At 40.7% G+C, this 20,367-nt stretch overlaps 1 protein-coding gene across 6 annotated transcripts in view; it reads left to right on the forward strand.

Annotated features, from left to right (window-relative positions):
* Positions 1 to 17,895, forward strand: part of TBC1D30 (TBC1 domain family member 30) — a 68,624-nt gene extending 50,729 nt beyond the window's left edge. For 3 of the 6 annotated variants that reach the window (XM_018573620.1, XM_018573622.1, XM_018573624.1), the window contains 8 exons: positions 4,132 to 4,300; positions 7,559 to 7,727; positions 8,310 to 8,415; positions 11,194 to 11,306; positions 11,811 to 11,947; positions 12,974 to 13,174; positions 13,925 to 13,984; positions 16,645 to 17,895. In XM_018573620.1, the coding sequence (XP_018429122.1) occupies positions 4,132 to 4,300; positions 7,559 to 7,727; positions 8,310 to 8,415; positions 11,194 to 11,306; positions 11,811 to 11,947; positions 12,974 to 13,174; positions 13,925 to 13,984; positions 16,645 to 17,405 (1,716 nt within the window). In that variant the 3' untranslated portion in view covers positions 17,406 to 17,895. Of the gene's footprint in view, positions 1 to 4,131; positions 4,301 to 7,558; positions 7,728 to 8,309; positions 8,416 to 11,193; positions 11,307 to 11,810; positions 11,948 to 12,973; positions 13,175 to 13,924; positions 13,985 to 16,471; positions 16,477 to 16,644 lie in introns of all 6 variants that reach the window. The other 3 variants (XM_018573623.1, XM_018573625.1, XM_018573626.1) reach the window with 2 other exon arrangements.
* The last annotated feature ends 2,472 nt before the right edge of the window (positions 17,896 to 20,367 follow it).

Raw genomic sequence — 20,367 nt, forward strand, 5'->3', positions numbered from 1 at the left:
GCAGTATTGCAGTGTGCAATGATACCTTTCTTATTGGACTAACAAAATATATAAAAGACAAGCTTTCGAGAGTGAACCTCTCTTCTTCAGTAATTCAGTATTGCTTCTGACCTGAAGAAGAGAGGTTCACTCTCGAAAGCTTGTCTTGTATATATTTTGTTAGTCCAATAAGAAAGGTATCATTGCACACTGCAATACTGCGTTTTTGTCTTTTTTGACTATATATATATATATATTACATTGAACATTTTGGAGTATCTACCAAATGTTCAGTAGATACCATCAAAGAGTATCTAAACCCCAAAAAACATTTTAGTTTACCAGTCCTTAGATGTGGTGGCTGCATTAGTTTCTGGTTTTGAAGATTTATTTCTTCCTGATGATTCTTCCAGTAACACATGTCCTGTCCTAAGGTGACACCGCTCAATCACCCTACTGTATCTATGGAGGAACAGCATTGTCACCTTAGACTGCTCTGTTGATTTGGACTACAAACACCTCCGCTCCTCATATCTATTACATAAGGACAAGAGGTTAATGTATTTCACAGAAGGTTGTGGGAAGGCTGAATGCATTGAAATTTCAGTTCAGTACTTATGAACACAAGGAATTAAAAGTGCATGGAATTTTTGTTAGGATCAGTAAGCATTTTCCTGTACTTGCAAACTGATGCAACCCCCGCATCTAAGGACTTGTAAGCTGCAAAGACAAGTACACTAATTTAAACTAAAAGTGCCACGTCGAAGTAAAAACAAAAACATGTAGTGCTTCTCTCCAATACATGTACATTTTCAACTGTTTTATCTCGTTTGAAAATACTGCAAATAGAGAAAAGTACGTTTGATCTGCCAAAAATGTACTCCGCTACTAAATCCTGCTGTGGGAATACTGAAATGATGTCAGCCCTGCCCAGCTGTCTTTGCTAAACTACTCAAACTGTCTCTCTATACTATTCTCCACAACATAGAAATGAATCATTCTGTAGTTTCAAGATAACAACTTGGAGGGCTGATTGGATGTCTAAAGGGAACACAGGCAGGGTGTACAGGAAGCAGGACCGCTCTAAATTTCTGACATGAACAACCGGTATTGTTATTTTGCACTTATTGAACAGATATAACAATTATTACAAAACTCTTCCAATGGAATATCTAACAAAGCAAAAGGGAGCAAATAATTGCAGCCTATTGTGGCTTACATACACTTTAACAAAGCGGCCACTGTGTTTTATATTAAGTTGCTTCTTCCTAGGCACTATAAATGAATACTTCTTAAATTCTAGGAGGTTACTTGTCCACAAGTGCATTCCCTTCCGTGCGGCAACTATGTATGTTGTATGCATTCAATTAGAGCTGCAGCTAACGATTATTTTCAAAATCGATTAGTTAGCCGATTATTAAGTTCGATTAATCGATTAATCGGATAAACAATAAAAAAGGTTTTAAAAAATGGCTCCAGTGATGGGACTACTAGTTTGTATTGAGATTGTAGTCCATCACAAGAGCAAGCTTGGAGCGGTGGAAGTAAAAAAGAAAAGAAAAAAAAGTGTGGTGTGCAATATAGTGAAATGGAAAGTGTAAAATTATACAGCAATGAATGCAGAATGGCACCAGCTATAGAGGACTACAAATCCCAGCAATAGTACATTATACAGCGCAATGCAGAATATCACCAGCTATAGAGGAGCACAACAAATCCTTATAGCTGGTGGTATTCTGCATTGCGCTGTATAATGTACTGTTGCTGGGTTTTGTAGTCCTCTATAGCCAGTGGTATTCGGCAGTGCACCACTGTATAATGTATTATTGCTGGGATTTGTAGTGCTCCTCTATAGCTGGTGGAATTCCACATGGCGCTGTATAATGTATTATTGCTGGGATTTGTAGTCCTCTATACAGCGCAGTGCAGAATATCACCAACTATAGAGGAGTACAACAAATCCCAGCAATACATTATACATACAGTGTATAATGTATTGCTGGGATTTGTATTCCTATGTATAATATACAGCACAATGTACCATCAGCTATAGAGGAATACAAATCCCAGCAATACATTATAGAGCACCATGTGTGGAAAAGTGCACGCTTACCTGAGCAGTCTTCCAGCAACTTGCTTCTGAGATCGGGCCTGTCTATCTGCCGCTGTCATCCCCCCACACCTGCTCCTCCTTACTACATCTCCCTGCGTCCCTGTGCCGATCTTGGATGCGGGCGGGCGGTGAGGCGGGAAGGAGGTGCGGCGTGTAGAGCGTGGATGCCGGCGGGCGGATCTGGCAGCGGTGAGCGTGAGTTGGGGCGCGCAGCGTGTGTGGAGCCGTGAACAGGGCCAACTGATCGGAAGCCGATTAATCGATTATTGAAAAAGTTGACAACTTTTTCAATAATCGATTATAATCGATTATGTCGATTAGTTGTTGCAGCCCTACATTCAATACAAAAACTGGAAAATGTTAAGTTATAAAAATGAGAAAATTATGGAAAACACTAAACTCATTTTTATGTATCATAATTTTTTTTAACCATTTTCGCTCTATGGCTTTATAGTGCATGAAGGCATTACTGAGGCCATATGCTGCTTTTAAATTTATCACACATCTTCCGATATTTTAGCATCTCCTTACCTGTCGCAGTTTGTCCATCAATGTCCTGAACCATAGAATTGCAGAGTGAAAGGGTTCTGCTGCAGTTGAGGATGTGCTTAGGTACTTGCAGCCCCCTACCAGTTACAAGGATAGACTGATACTGTACAAGACATAGAGCAATACCTATAGCAAACAGTTCAATCCACCGCCTGCTGGACAGACACCAATAAAATATTAATTCTTATGGGTTCTTTAGGATTACTGTCCTTTTTTAAGCTTTGCACTTTGCTTCTTGCATGATTTCATAAATACGCTTGATTGGGTGGAATGTGTTCTACTGCTTACTATCATGAGAACAAGTCCTAACAATGCTGTACCACTGGCATATTGTGACACTAAGGCTGTATTTGCTTCCGCAAAATGTAGAATCACAAATCAAAATGCTGACCCCTAGTGGGAGTTGCCTGGGCAAATAAGGCCTGGACTACTACACCTTAAAGTAATCTTAAAGCATATGTCAAGGCAAAATTGAAAACCCTTCCCTTTCAACAAAAGCCTAAAATTTTTACCATTTACCTATTTGTTTTGTTGTTGTTGTTTTTTTTCCCTGTTTCATTCTCCTCCTGCAGTTTCATGGGATACCCATGTCATATATCGGAGGAGGCTGCAGGAGGAGAATCCTTTCCCTCCATGTAGACCTCACGCAGATATCGCACATGTACAGACAGAGATCTGGTGGCAGGTTTAATTACATACTGTTCTATGAAGGAAGGATAATTGTGCCTCCTGGGATATGTCTCACATTAATATTCATTCATAGAACAGTATGTAAATAGACCAGCGTGAGATCTGGTGCTGCATCATTTTTTTGGCCGGCTGAAGAACCAGGAAGAGAAAGCCAACTTTCTGTGACATCACCAAGCAAGATGGCTGCGTGGGACATGACGTGGGAGGACAGCAGAGAAAGAGGAGATTGAGTAGACAGGCAAATGCAGCATGCTTCCAGGTGCTTTCCACTTGCTTTTGAGATGCTTTTGAGGTCCTTATGACCTGACCTTCTTGTGACCCCCTTCTTGGCTGTTTTCATCTGCATTTGGATTCCAATTGACTTCTAAAATACATAAAATTACTGCGTACAAAAGATCCTTAGCTGGTAGTAGAGTTGAGTTATTTGATTGCGTTAGGTGACACAAATTTGTACTACAGTTCCACTTACCAGACCTAAGATTGGGACTGCTTACTGCTGAAAAAGATTCACAGGAATGCTTTGAGTTCACAGGGCCAAGTGCCTTTCCATATTGATAATGTAATTAAATCGCACCTCTTGATATGTTAGCCTTTAAAATAGCACTCCAACATCCTTTTTTGCAGTTTTGTTTTATTGGTATATCATGTTTTTAAAATTGTTTAAAAAAACCATTCTACCAGTATAAATATATATTTTCTTGATGCAAGCTTTGCAATATTTGCCACTCTTTAAAATTGTTTACTTATGTTTATAGTTATCTGACCATGAGAAAATGTTGCTTTTTGTTCCTTTTTTATAGATAATGATTTACCTTATAGACAAAGTGCTGCCGGAGAGTTACTTTGTCAATAATCTGCGAGCGCTTTCCGTGGATATGGCTGTATTTAGGGATCTCTTGAGAATGAAGCTACCGGAACTATTTCACCACTTGGATGTGCTTCAGAAAACCGCAAACAAGGAGAGTGGCGGTATGTGGACTTATCAGATATACAATTTGTTTTATTATAAGGGACTACCCTGCAACAGTCTTCATCTTTTCTATTTTTTTTTATTAGCGGGTACTTTTTATTTGAAGCCTGCTTCCTTTTAAAGCACTTGAAGTTCATGTCTTAATGTCTCGCTGATATTTCTGGCTTGTTGAAGTCATTTGCTTGAATTGCACGAAAGATTTTTAGAGTTAATTAGTGATAAAAAAACTGTTTGTGCATCAATGAAGTATGATTGTTAGGAAGAAATAAAATACAAAGCCAGCAGCTGCTTCAAAATAGAATTTTGATAATGGTTTTAGGGATTATTATGCAAGTTCTCTATACAACAGCAGTCTGTGGATATGCTATTTAAGCCTAGACTCACGCACTTACTGTACATACTGTGTTTATCATTATACAGCCCCAATAATTTTAGGGCTTGTATAGATGGGAATGGTTGTCAAATACTGCATTTTGCAAAACACAACAAAAAGCTAAAAACTACCTTCGCCTGCAATGTAAATGCATCTCAATATTAGATGCTGCTTCCAAAGGAATGCAATGCAAAGCAAGTCAAATGCAGCCACACAACTGCTATCCGCACTGCACCTTTTGGGGTAAATAGGAATGAGCTGATCTGCATTTGACTTGCATGTCAAACCCAGAAAAACAAAGTCTGTGTACACAAGTACTTAGGCTGCCAGTAGACCTTAGAACAGGGGTGGGCAAACTCCATCCCTCCAGCTGTTGTAGAACTACGTTCCCATGAGGCATTGCAAGATTCTTACAGGCACAGACTGACTTCCAGAGACAGATGCAACATGGGATTTGTACTTTTCCCCACAGCTGGCGGGCCAGAGATTACCTGCCCCTGCCTTAGAGGCACAATCTGACTTCCTTCAAAACAATTCCATTGTGGGGCAGCAGGGAAGGCTTGGGGTCCCACAGACATGAGATCCTCTCCTAATCTGGCCACTGGGTAGATCCAAAAGGTTTACAATTTTTTTGTTTTCTAAATGTAAAGTTGACTTCTACAGGTAACAAACTGTAATCATATGTCATCAAATTATAATGGACAACTACTTTGCATTTTGTGAATGGAAAAGCTTAAAAGCAAATAAAATATAATGCTTGGAAAGTCAGTACTTAAAGTAGAACTGAAGCCAAGACTTTTTTTTTTAGTTTTGGATAGAGTAAAGGTGCCCATACACCTTACAATTATCGTTCGAAAAACGAATGGGATCTGTTTTCCATACGATAATCGGCCAGTTGATGGGAAGTGCATGATTGCAATTACTGTACAACTGGTCGAATTTGGTTCAACGGGCAGACTAGAAAACTTTCATCAAAACGGACGAAAATCGATGGACTGGTGGCGTTTTTGTACAACAAAAATCGCAGCATGAACACTGCACATGCACAACCGAAAATCTGTTCTGTCGATCAATGAAATTCGGCCAGTTAGTGTTGCTGACAAACGATTATCGAAATCTACATTGGTCTGTGCATGATGAGCCATTTGTGCAGAAATTGAACAAGGGTGGAATGACGGGACAAATAAAATTGAATGATAATTGTAAGGTGTATGGGCATCTTTAGGGAGGTTTATAATTATGATCGCTGATTGTTTTTAAATAATTGAGGACATAGTATGTTTACTGTGTCCCCAATTATGAATGAATGGGAAGTGATCTACTTCACTTCCTGTTCACCGAATTGTCAGCTGCCAAAACATATTGGCCGAAAATGGCATTTTTGGCAAAATGCTGAGAAGTACCAGCGTTTGGCCGAAATTGCGGTGCATCCCTGGTTTCTCTTCTCCCCACTGGGCGCTGCTCTGTGTCCCCTCTTACACAGCGTCCAGTGGGGAGGAGAGAAGCGTTCAGGCGGCCAAGCGGGGAAGAGAGCGCTGTGTGCCTCATGATGTCTCAGGAAGCTGAGCTCTCCTCCCACACCGCCCTGCTCAGCCTCCTGTCATCGACCAGGAGAGCGGTGTGTGGGCGGAGACAGCTGTTAGAGCTGTCACTGGAAGCCAAGCTCTCCTCACACACCGCCCCGCTCAACCTCCTGTGATAGATCAGGAGATGGGTGTGGGGTGATCTACATCACTTCCTGTTCATTCAGGATTGTGGATATAGTAAACATACAATCTCCACAAGTTATAAATGAACAGAAACACTCAGTATGGAGGGTTCCTGTTCATTCATAACAGGGACTGCAGAAAAAGAGATTGAGGACTCTGTGTTCTCAATCTCTTTTTTTTCTATTTTAAAAGAGTCCACCCAAAAGTAAAGTAAAAAAAATATAATGTATTTATTAAAAAATAAAATGTAAAAATAAATTTACAATTAAATATTTTTTTTAAAAATTAAAGGGTTGGGAAAAAAAAAATTCGGTTTTGGACTGACAATTTTTTTAGTTAAAAATTTCATTTCAGTGCACTTTTTGTTATAATACCTATCAGACTTTTTTTTGCCATCTGTGAAGATTGTTCTTTATTTCATGTCCGATAGCTACAACAGGTCTGCACAAATTCAGAGCTGATTTGAGGATCTACATCTGAGTGATACACAAATAAGATACATTTTTGTTAATAGTTAACGTACTGGAATGCATTAAGAATTAACTCCTGAGTTTAGTGTCACTTGAAGGTTGATCACTGCTGAGGTTTTGAATCAACAAAACATTTAATATGACCAAATATGACTTTAAGTATGCATGTTTTTCTTGACACAGGTGTTAAAGAATATAGATAAGTTAAGAAGACATTAAAGGGTTTCTAAACCCTCTGCTAGCAAGCAGTAGATATATGCAAAAAGTAAAAAAACCCACAAATCTTTAAAAGCGGTTTAAACTTACGGCTGTCTTCGCCGCACGCTCGCGTCCCAAAATCCGAAACTGCACGGGCGGCCGCAAAGCATCTTGGGGCAGGCGCATGCGCAGTTCGGATATTCGGCCGGGAGACGAGGAGAGACACAAGGTAAGTCTAAGGACACGTGGACTCGCATGCAGATACCGTGGGACAGGAAGTGCCAGCAAGGATAGAGGAGTCGGCGCTGGATCGGAGACCCGCAGCAGCGCTGGAGAGAAGGCTGAAAAGGACAGGAAAGAAGAGATAGATCGGATTAAGAGACATCATTTAAGGTAAGTGTTGTATTTAACATTGGGGGGAGGGGAACATTTTTTGACTTTAATGTCACTTTAAGCAAAAATTGTTTAATTTTTAAAAATCTTAAATTCTTTATTTGTACCTTGCAGGTGGTTATGAACCCCCACTTACTAATGTCTTCACTATGCAATGGTTCTTGACTCTGTTTGCAACATGTCTTCCTAATCACACGGTTCTGAAGATCTGGGACTCTGTGTTCTTCGAGGGTTCAGAGATCATTCTAAGGGTCGCGCTGGCAATTTGGGCAAAGCTGGGAGAGTAAGTATGGCTCGATATGAAAATAATGAAAGCATTAAAATTGGGGTTTCTTTTGATCTTCCATTGAAAATATGTTAACCAATGTACCTGACGCAGTTTAAAATGTGTTTATTGTGACCAAAACATAAAAATGTTTTTTTATGAAAGATTTTTTTTTTCTCCAGGTTCTTTATAGTTCTTGGTTAAATGTGTATAGTTCTTGGTTAAATGTGTATAGTAGTATAATGACAGTTGGAAATTTAACAGGGCTATTTACAAAAGGGTGAAGAGTTTGGAGAAGGCAGGAGAAGTGAACAATCTATGACAACATAGCTGATTCGGTGACCTAGCTGTAATGCTGTACTGCTTTAGTGAAACGTGAAGTTGTCAACCTGGCTGCTCTGTCTGGCAGGACTGTCTAAAATCTAGGACTGGATAGAAAGGATTAAATATACTTTGACAGAAAAAAAACTCCCATATATGTATTTCAGTGCTAGTTCTAGCTGCTTGCCAGAAGTTCAGTGTTAATGTTTATATAACTGGCTGAACTCTTTAAAAGAAACCTGCTAATTGCATAACAAGGCAATTGTGTCTGTGTTACAGGCAGATTGAATGTTGTCAGAATGCAGATGAATTTTACAGCGTGATGGGCAAATTGACACAGGAAATGCTGGAAGACAATCTGATAGAGAGCCATGAACTGATGCAGGTGAGTAATCTATGAGCCTTGTATGTACTTTTTTCCTTTCTGATGTTCCACTTCACAGTTTTGTGCCCCAAATCGGTGATATTTCTTTGCAACAGACACCCACAAATTTCTGGCTCCTTTGCTGCTTTTCTTAAGAAATGGGTGAGCCAGTATGCAGAGGGCATGAGCCCTTTGGGAACACAATGTAGAGTCATCACCTGTATATAGGTATTGCATTTTCGGAGCCTACCTTAAAGGATAATATCATCAAAATAGTGGCAGACTACCACGCTACTAGAAACTGTTGAGAACGTAAACACATTGGTCAGGAGTATGTAATGTACTGTGCAGCTAGAGTGCAGGGGTCAGGACTATGTAGCATACAACATTACTGTGTAGAATGCAGCAATCTGGACTATAACAAATAACAGTGTAGAAAGTGCAGTGGACAAGAGTAAGTAATTTACAGAACACCATACAGAGTGATGTGCTCACAAGTAAGTCATGTACAACATAGTTTATAGAACGCAGCATTCAGGAATATGTAACATACAACATGGTGTATACAGTTCATCAGTTAGAAACGGCATAGTGCATTTGGTGCAGGGGAGAGTTTATGAAATGTACAGCAAAGCATAAAGAGTGCAGTGGTCAGAATTATGCAACATACAGGGACAGAGTATGTTGCGTACAAGATAGCATATCAAGTACATGTTTCAGGAGTAAGTAATATACAACACAGTGTATAGACTGCAGTTGTAAGTACTGTGTAATGTACTGCCCTTACAATTGCCACTCAGTTGGAGGAAGAATGCCCAGGTGTCAGTGGAAGTAAAAAAAAATGTCCCGATGTAAATAGTCAGTCATTCGCCCCAGAATCTATGGTGTCAGTGAGAGGGAATAGTGCCCTAGCATCTGTAGTCCATGGGACTGCCACTCTGCAGGCAGAGGCTTGAATGTGCACCGAGAAGGCCCTGGTTGTGGGGCCTCCTTATTGCAGGGGGCAGCTAACTGATAAATTTGCTCTTCATCGAGCCTTGTGTGAGGGTACTTGGGTGCATCAGAGGATTCTCCAGTCCTCCACTGGTCCAGACCTACACATCATCTCGGCAAACGTATTCGGTTCCTTGTGCCTTAATAAATAGTAACCAGAGGGAGCAAAGGGTACTCAAAATAATTATTTGATCTGGTAATGCTGATGTGATATCTAACAAAGTGGTATATCATGTACACACCGTATGGTTTTTATCTTCCTTTCATACACAGGATTTTAGGTGAACACATGTGCTTCTGCTTTAACCTGTTCAGTGAATGCAGTGGTACATGGTATAACCTCTGAAAATGACCTTCTGCTTTGCCCATGCAGTACAAAGCAACAGGTTACCATCTTACCCAATGTGTAACCTATGAGTTGCAAGAGTCATAGCTTACACAGGACTATGGACTCCCTGTGTGACAGCTCTGACTTATTGCTGTCACATTAAGTGAGTGACATGTTTCTCCATATACAGGTTTTGGGAGGTTGGGGGGGCTCTTGGTGGTGAATGGAGAAGTAGGGGAGTGACGTTTATGCTGGGCTTTTATGCGAGATTAAAGCAAACTTGTTGCTTTACCCGCAACTGACAAGGCACATGTTTTCTGTAAGGCAGAACCTCAGGCAGATAGATAAATGCACAGTTAATATCCAAATCACACGGCAGACAAAACAGTAAACAAGATGTAATTCTTTATAGAAAGTCTTTTGATTTACAAACCTCTTTCACACTACATAGCCAGGATGATCACTCTACTACTTCTTGGTTCAGTTTACTGGCTCCACTTCACTTCACTTTAAGATTTTCTTTATCCATAATATTTCTGGATATATGTTAATACTTGAGCTCCTTTGTGGGTGATAACGTGCCTACTATTCTTAAAGAAGAACTTTGGGGAAAAAATGCTTAACCCCTGCAGTGGGGCTACCCCCGCACACTGCAAGGATTAAGTGCTCTTTTGTGTTGAGGTTAAAGGAGAACTATGAGGTGAGTGATTTCCACTCATCCTCATAGTTGGAGCCGACTTCTGACATTGAAACTGTCACACGTCGGCTCTATTGATCGGGAAGTGAGCAAACACATACTGTCACTCTCTTACTTCCCGATCATCTTCCTGCAGAGAGCGGTGACTGTCAGTCAACGCTCCCCACAGGGAACCCTCTCCGATCCTCCAGCGCTGACTGGAGGAACGGACAGTGGAGGCGGCAGGCACAGCTGGCTCTGCCTCTAGATAGGCTGAGCCCGCTGTCAATCAGCCAGCTGGGTGGATCTTGATAGTATTGTTGGGATCCGTCCCGGCTGCGGCGCTGTCAGGCTATAGCCCGCTATATACTGAGTTTTGGGTCATGGAAGGAGAATAGTATATGTCCTTCCGTAACCCTAAAGAGAACTATGGGGTAAAAAGTTTACCCCATAGTTCTCTTTTAAGAAAAAGAAAATTCTACTCGCCCCAACCTCGGACCTGGCTGGCTGTTACAGCACTCCTCTAGCCTGGCTCCTCCTATGCAGCGATGGTATGTCCCTCAGCATACTCGCATCCTATACACTGTATGGAATGCAATGACTCGAGGATTCTTAGACCACTAGAGGCCAGCTTGCTGTGTGGATCAGGTGAGTATAATTTTTTTTTTGCTTCAGATAGACAGCATTTGGTAATTTTCTGCTGGAATATAAGTGTGTTTGTGTATGTTAATTGTAAAAAAAAAAAAAAAAAATATTTGTGTGTAATTTTCATTTTAGTAATATTTGTCTCTGCTTTCTCTAGACTGTTTACTCCATGGCTCCTTTCCCATTTCCACAACTTGCAGAGCTGAGAGAGAAGTACACCTATAACATCACTCCTTTCCCAGCACCTGTTAAGTCTGCTTCGTTCTCTGGGTGCGTAGTTATGACATTTATGCTTCACAGATTGTAGATCTCAAACCAATCATGGCAGTAGCGGATATGGAAAGGTTAAGTGTGTGATATGTTCTTGATGAACCGGCTGAAATTCGTGGGTGGCCCTCTTCAGACCGGCATTCTTCGATCAAAAAATTGAAGGACCTAGTTGTAAAATTTTAAGGCAAACAGTGACAGCCAGTTATCTGCTATCGCTGTTCAGGTATTCTGACAATGGCACCCCCGCCGTTGTCAGAACACAACATTCCAGTGGGAGATTTGTTGCATGGATGGAGGAATCTGTTATACCTTTTTTATTCAACCTGTGAGCTGAACTAAAACAAAATAGAAGTGTATTGGCAGCTTCAGAATATGGGTGCAACATGTGGAAAGCAACTAATACCACCAGGCTCTAGTATTTTCAAACATGTTTAGCAGAAAGAAGAGTGTGAAGAAAATAAAGAGTAATTCATATCTGACAATTATTACCCCTCAATACTTTAGGCAGCCAAGCAAAATGCGAGACAGCGATGAAGAAAATGACGAAGATGAAGACATAAATGCCAATTCTATTGGATGTCTTGGCCCATTCAGTGGACTGTTGGGCCCAGAGCTGCAGAGGTATCCGAAACAAATAAAAGGTAAGCTAAAATTCCAGTTTAACAATACAAGTTTTTACAGCCAACTGTTCCATACCACCAATATGTCAGTATAATGTCATTTTTACTGAAAAGGAAAACAAATGTTACCCAAAAATCTGTCCGTGTGTCTGTCTATCTATCTTTTTTGTATATATATGTGTGTGTGTGTGTGTGTGTGTGTGTGTGTGTATATAATATATATATACATATATACTTGGGAGATGCACTCCTTTGCCTTGCTTCTATATTGAGATGCACTCTATTGCCTTGTCTCTAGAAAGCTGCGCTCCATTGCCTTGCTTGTAGCAAGATGCGCTCCATTGCCTTGCTTGTAGCGAGATGCCCTCCATTGCCTTGCTTGTAGCGAGATGCCCTCCATTGCCTTGCTTGTAGCGAGCTTCACTCCATTGCCTTGCTTGTAGCAAGCTTCACTCCATTGCCTTGCTTGTAGCGAGATGCCTCCATTGCCTTGCTTGTAGTGAGATGCCGAGCTTGTAGCGAGATGCCCTCCATTGCCTTGCTTGTAGCGAGCTTCACTCCATTGCCTTGCTTGTAGCAAGCTTCACTCCATTGCCTTGCTTGTAGCGAGATGCCTCCATTGCCTTGCTTGTAGTGAGATGCCGTCATTGCCTTGCTTGTAGCGAGATGCCGTCATTGCCTTGCTTGTAGCGAGATGCCGTCATTGCCTTGCTTTTAGGGGCATACAACCCATTTCCTTCTTTCTAGCGAGATTTACTCAATTGCCTTGCTTCTAGTGGAATGCGCTTCATTGCCTTCTAGCGAGACGCACTCCATTCCATTCCTTCTAGCAGAGACTAAATGCTTATATAAAGGTACACACTTATTAACATGTATAGACTTTGACCCATAGCATCTTGCTAATCTCTTCACCTACATGACTGGATGATTCAGGTTTTGCCAGATGCTTCAAATGAACCTTGCCCTGTTTATCCCAAAATGCCTAAGGTCTTATTAAAGTTGCATGTTCTAACATCCACACCTTAGCATCATCTCTGATTTTTCAAGATCATAAAGAAGAGCAGAAGCTTGGCAACATTGCAGAGCTCAGCCCAGGGGCAATCGACTCCTGTCGTGGGGAATATCATGCTGTGTTCAATAGTATGATGATGGAGCGTATGACCACTGACATCAATGCTCTGAAACAGCAGTACTCCAGGATTAAGAAGAGGCAGCTGCAGCAAATCCACCAGGTCTACATAAGAGCAGGTAATATATTTAGTAGGCCTCTGCTCATTCCTCATAGTGAAGGACCTTGTAGAAATCTTATAGATCTCAGGAAATAACATCATAGTAGTACCAGTGACACAGAGACTATCTGCTTTTTTTTTTTTTTAATGAAACCCACTGTATGTTGGAATCGACTTTTGTCTTCAGTTTATACTTTTGGCAGTTGCCAACAGATTTTAATATCTGCTTGTGATTAAAAACAATGTTTTGGTAAAGACAAAATTACAACAAATAATGATATTGTATGAAACCGTTTTAAATTCTACCGCAGGATCACGAATACTTCACATATAAGTTTTGCCACTATTATGGTTGCGATGAACGCGCAAGTTATTTAGAAGGACCAAGTCAGTACAGCAATATTGTAAATGCTATTGCTGACTTGTTTTTGTAGGTACAAGATCCATGGCTTTCATCCTGATCCCAGCCTCACTGACTCTCAGGTCTGACACCTGTTACACGCATGCTTGTTCCAAGTCAGTGACTCATACTGGGGCAGCAATGATAACTATGACGCTGAGATCTTGCACCTTCAAAGATGAGACGGTAATGGCACCTTACATATTTCTATCCTGAGAGATTACTTTTAATGATTTGTGTATGTATGGTATATGTTTGCATTTATCCATACCTGCTAAACGAATGCCTTAAAATCAAACTGCCACCATGCACCTATTTCTTTTTTCCCATATTTGTTAATACGCATTGTATTTTTTTCTGTTAACTTAGGACCCGAAGAAGAAAGGGATCCTGGGATTGTGTTTGATCCCAGGGATCAGCTGAGTAATGGTATTTAATAAAAGTTCTATTTTCTGGGGGTTTTGTTTCCCGTTTCTAACATGCACGGTCATCCTTTTAATGGAGCATCTTGGTAATTGTTAACTGTAACAGAATACTCCATTTAGCCCATACATGAATGTATGTGTTCACGTACAGTGTACATAATCCTGTCTATACAGACCAACTGAATGATCAAATCAGTCTGGCTGTGAGTACCTGTACCGGCTAAGCCGAGTGACAGCAGTAGGTCATGTAGGAGTACTCTATCTCCTTCTTGGGTAACTACCTTTAGCTGACTAACATTCAGATGGTCTCATATTTCAAGTACATGTATTTAGACCAAGTAAATCAAGATATAGGGAGAACTTATTGCAGTCTCAAAAAATAGCCAAATCATCTTTATTGCATGGGGATCAGGGATGGGATCGAGGACTGGCTGCAGTTGTGGGATCCATAGACAAAGGACATTGGCTGATATGGTCAGTTTTGGTTGGACCAGACATAATTTATCACGTGAAGAAAGCAGCGGAACAACTTCTTCATGCTTTGGAAAGCGGGGGGTTTGAAGAGCATGCACACCAGGTAATTGTACAGTTGGCGGGCATGAATGTTCCCCAGCTGGATCTCACATGTACATCTAACCAGCAATGGAAATACCTGTGGCTAAAATTACGCATGTGATGTCACAGCCGCAACAAGTTCTTTGTGCGCTATGGGGATGTTTTATAAATCATCTGCTCACCCATGTGCTTGTCGAATGCCATTTGCATGGCATTCTCACTACTAAATGGAGCGGAGGAGCATAGGAAATTCCTATGCTCCTCAGCTCCATCTAGCGATGAGAATGCCATGTGAACGGCATTCGGCCAGCGTATGGCTGAGCGAATGATTTATAAATCATTTCCTATGTGTGCTTCATATGCCACCTATGGAATTCAGTGTGATTTACTGTGCTCTAGAAAACATGGCTGTTCATTTGTAACACTGAAGCTCCTTTAGGAATTACCGTGCATGTTTTATAGCAAATCATCCCTTTAAACCACTAAATCACTTACTGCTTCTTGCTTATATGTTTCTTTTCAAAACTTGTTACGTGGACATGCACAGTTTGAGTTGCGCAAAGGACAGCTGTTATGATAGAATTATGAAGGTTGCCACTGCTTACCTTGCCATTGGCACGTGCTCGTTTCCTGGCTGTCATGCTGATTCTTTATCTGTTTCTGATCAACTGATCTGGAACAAGAGATGAAGAACTTTGACACTCTTACTCTGTAGCTCAAAAATGTTGAAGCCAGGAACAGCCAGGCAAGTAGGATTTTTAGGAAGCCAGCAGTGGGAACCCCCATACCTATTTCATGACTAATTTAATGTACTTTAAATACAGTGTCTGGTTAAATATTAATGTCTGCCACAATGTTCCACTGATCGGTGATGGTTTCTCATTTTAAACAACTAATTGCAAACTTTTTAAATGTTGGATATCTTTCACATATATTGGTGAGTTCTTTCCTTTTCTTCAACACGGTGAAGTGCATCTAATCTGTTTAAGGTTCTACATAATCTATTTAAGACGATAAGAAGTGCTGCCTATGCTGCTATTAATGTATGTGATTAATAATGAAAGAATCTTGTCACTATAATTCGGTAAGAGTGTATTGTTTGTATCTGATAACAGTGACCTGTTATGAATGGGAGAAGGTAGGAAAGTATTTCCAAATGCAAGAATGAAAAATAAAGGATAGGTTTGGGTACTTTCAGTAAAAATATGAAAACCCCCCTCTACTGTTGGGCCGATGCTGAACAGCAAAAGTCACAATATTTGGACCACAGTGAAAGAACAATTCCAGGCAAAAGTGTTCTTACCCCTTGCAGTGGGGCTTCCTTCCGCAGCGCAAGGGTTAAGTGCTCATTTTTGTCTAGGTGCTAAAAAAAAAAAAAGGTTATACTCGCCCAAACCGCTGAGCCAGCTGCCTGCTTTTCCAGCCACTGAAGCCTCTCTTCTGCTACTCTGCAGCATTGGAATGTTCCTCAGTGTCCTCACTTCTATACACTCTATACAGAATTTGATGACTTGTGGGACTTTAGACCGCTGCAGTGGAGAGGGAGAGAGGCTCCAGGGACTGATCTAAGAGCAAGTCAGCTCGGAGGATCGGGTGAGTATAACCTTCTTTTTTTAAACTCTAGACAAAAATGAGCAGTTGACCCTTGCACTGCGGAGGAAGCCCCCTTTCAGGGATAATAAAAATTCTGCCCGGAGTTCTGCTTTGACCGTTGCTTTGGGAAATGGAAAAGCATCTGAGACTGCTAAAGTGCTTGCAGGGGCTTAGCTATTTTTTAACATGACATATCTCTTGTCTTATGAAACAAGTAAAAGCAGGGGGTTTCTGATACCAGGGAAAAGCTTTGCTGAAAATGGCAGAGCAGCTAAATATGCTCCAATAAGCTGGATTTGCTAGTGAAATAAGTGACTCATGGTTTAGCATGAACCCACAAGAGGGAGGGTTCAACACATTTTTGTTGAAAATGGAAAAGGCCTTAACAAATTTAGTCAAATACACACAGACTCTTACTGGGTTATATGAAAGGAGGTCGTCCAAATTAACAGTTTATCTAGTGTTGATGACTGAAACGGTACGTTTACTTTTGTAATATTTTTTTCTTTGTTGTAGATAAAGGGCCTGTGAGCAGCATTCTGCCATCTCAGGTTAATAATTCCCCTGTTATAAACCACCTGTTACTTGGCAAGAAGTTGAAGCAAGTAAACAGGTCTTCTAAGAACACTGCCATCCAGTTACCAGCCTCCAAGTCTATGATCTTACCCAATGAAGAAGCTAAAGGCAAGCTAAATTCTCCATGGCGAACCCACATCAGAGTTCATAGAAAGAACATTGCAAGGGCAAAAGGTCAGCTTGGCTACGGGGATACAATTGGGCTTATAGAAGAGCAAAATGAAGTCCCGAAAGATCAGACTGATGCTGCCAAAGAAAGCGAGGACATTGTAGAGAATGCTGACTCAGTAGCAGGTGATGTAAATGGTTCAGACAGGACAGTTATGAAGGCTGATGGACACTCTCCAGAGCCTGTTTTCCAGGATGAAAATGCAAATGTGACTGTTGTACAGAGCAAACTAGAAGCACTGGAGCTGACCTCCACTGACGAAACTAAAGACATGTCTGACAAAAGCCAGTCTGTTCAAGAAACACCTTCTGATTCTCCCAGCTCCTCCATGGAAAGTGGAACTTTATCAAAATCTCCAAGGGGACATGTTTTCACTCCTTTCCCAAGTGTTAAGCCGCTAAGAAAATCTGCTGCTGCTAGAAACCTGGGGTTATATGGGCCACACAATAGAACCCCAACTGTAAATTTCCCACATATGAGCAGAAGCTTCAACAAGCCTGCCAATGGCATTACAGGGAGCAAGAAACGATAGCTCAACATTAGCACTTTATTTCTGAAAAGACTCTTTTCTGATTTGATTTCCTCCCATGTTCTGCCATTGCTTTCATGAAAAAAGTGTCAAGGATGGAGTTTTTGAAAATGTACAGATTCGTGCTCTGGTGTTAAAGGTGGTCCTGTAGTGTGGTACAAGTCTAGAAAAATGCCTCTAGATTTTGGATAACAATGTGGTGTCTGTTTAATTATTTATCATCGATTAATGATGCTAATTGACTTTTAATTTATTTAACTGTTTCTCTGCATACAGATTCTGCAGTCATTTCACTGTTTGCTTAGAGTGCTAAAAGCCAATTAGTCTTTACTCACTGGTGAAAAGTTCTAGGGAAGTTAGGACTGTGGTGTCGGGTTGTGAGAATTTTACAGTGCAATGCAAAGGAATTCACAGACACAGCTTTAGGGCCTAGTTACCCGGTGGTTTGTTGTTGTGCAGCCACATCTTCGCAATTATTAATGTCACTTGTGATTTCAGCTGGAGTTATTGCACAGACGTATAGAGTAAATACGAAGCATCTCTTGAACTGGCATATCAGTTAATTACAAGTCTATGGAGGTGATTTATTGTGAAAGGATTCTATCACTTGGCTAAATTTCAATACAACCATACGGTCATTCACTGCAATTGTAAAACTCACGCATGAGGTCAAGTTTGAAGTTCTAAATAGAGTAACTGATTGTGCTCAAGACTGGCCAGTCTGTGTAACTCAGCACTTAAAGGTTGCTTCTTCATGTAATCATCACCCAACAAACTCTTAAGTTCATACACTCTAAAGAAGTATTATCAGAAATATTAGAAGTTAACAGAATGTGCTGTTTTGCCAAGATCAGTTCCGAGTGCCAAATTTCAGCGCATGCATAGACTAAGGGATACTTTGCATTAAACCTGTAGCACCTTAATTATAAACTGTTGTGATTGGACCCAAAATAATGATTGCAGTGTGACACAGCAGCTAAATACATATATATTATTGAGTACTGTGTATTTTGCCATGTGGCTATGCAAATTAGTTTAATTAGAATTATCCCAAGATGACCTAACTTTTTTTTTCTTTAAAGGTTTGTACAGTTGCATGGAAATTACCACAGTTTATATTGGGCAAGGCCTGGAAACTGCATTTATTTAAAAACCGAAGGAGTCATTTCCACCTGAATGCTCAAGTTTTGCATGCTTTGATTTGCATCTTGCGTTGCCTTGTTCTTCAGCTGTGTTTTTTTCTAGAATTTAGATTATTGACTATGTTGACTGTCTTTGTTATGTTAGAAAGCTCTCATCTAGAGAAAACTATTTTACTTTAAGTCTTTATGTGTGAAATGTCTTTTCATTTATTTGTTTTGTTGTTTCCCAAATATCACGTATTCATAAAGTGCCAGATAGCAGGGATTCTCTAAAATGGAAACACTGCAAAGTGAAAGTTAAACATGTTGTGGTATTTGATAGCTTTCTTTTTTCAGTAATAAAGATCTAAAATGCATTGCATAATGTGTCACTTTATTGGCGCTCGTCTTGTCCATTTTGGTACATGTAAAATGATCAGAACATTTCTGCTATTTCTAGCTGATTAAACCAGTAAAAGACTGCGCTCTTCCCAAAACTAACCCCCCACAATCAATCTAACCTAATACAAAGCGGCTGTAATAATATGTCTAAGGTATTCAAATAAATTCTATATTAAAATACAGCGTTCAGATACTCACCCCTAAGTCAATTGTTAAAATGATACTAAACTCTGGAATTAAACCTTAAAAATGCATTCATGTACCTTTTAACTATTAACAAAAATTTATCTTATTTGTGTATCACTCAGATGTAGATCCTCAAATCATCTCTCTGAATTCATGCTGACACTGTCTTTCCTTCTGGAGGGGGACTACTTTTGCTCCCTGTGTCCCTGTGTGTGTTGTAAAGTAGCCACCGCTCCAAGCTCAATCTCGTGATAGACTGTAATTTCAATACAAATTAGCAAACAAAACATGAGATTGTAGTCCATCATAGGAAGAAGCTTGGAGCGATGGCTACTTTACAACACCCACAGAAGGAACATGGTGAAGAAAAGTAGCCCCCCTCCAGAAGGAAGGACAGTGTCAGCACCATTTCAGAGATGATTTGAGGATCTACAGCCGAGTGATACACAAATAAGATACATTATTGTTAATAGTTGAGGTACTTCAAAATGTATGTTTAAAGGAGAACTATGAGATGAGTGATTTCCACTCACCTCATAGTTCTAGCCAACCTGTGACAATGAGACCGTCACAGGTCGGCTCAGTAGATCGGGAGGTGAGCGAACACATACCAGGTTCGCTCACCTCTCGATCCTGTCACGGCTCTCTGCCGTGACAGGGGGAGGGGCTGGATTCCCCTCTCCCCACTCCGATCTGCCAGCGCTGACTGGCGGAACGGACGGTGGAGGGGGCGGGTACAGCTGGCTCTGCCTCTAGATAGGCAGAGCCAGCTGTCACTCACGCAGCTGGGCGGATCAGTATCGCGGTATACTGAGCTTAGGGTAACGGGAGGACGCTAGTTTGTGTCCTCCCGTTACCCTAAGGAGAACTATGGGTAAAAACACTGACCCCATAGTTCTTCTTTAAGAAATAACACCAGAGTTTAGTGTCACTTTAAATAAATATCAAACAAATATCTCAAAGTTCAAACAGTGCAAAATAACAATAACATCAAAGTGTGAAGTATATAAACATTTAACGTATTAAATTGTGTCCCACCACCATTATCCGTGCTGTTTTCAACCACAACATGTATACGGATCCTACCGCACTCCTTACCAGACTCCCCTTCTTTTAGGAAGTTGGTGCGGAAGTGACAGTGGATGGTGCCGCACAAATCACATGAAAAAACAAGAACGTCACCAGCACACCATAGTAATGTGTCCAAAAGTACGTCTTCTTTATTTACGCATATTGTCACATATGCAGCGCAACGT

The sequence above is a fragment of the Nanorana parkeri genome, unplaced genomic scaffold, assembly GCF_000935625.1.
Source record: "Nanorana parkeri isolate BGI_ZX_2015 unplaced genomic scaffold, ASM93562v1 scaffold2458, whole genome shotgun sequence".
NCBI classification, from domain to species: Eukaryota; Metazoa; Chordata; class Amphibia; order Anura; family Dicroglossidae; genus Nanorana; species Nanorana parkeri.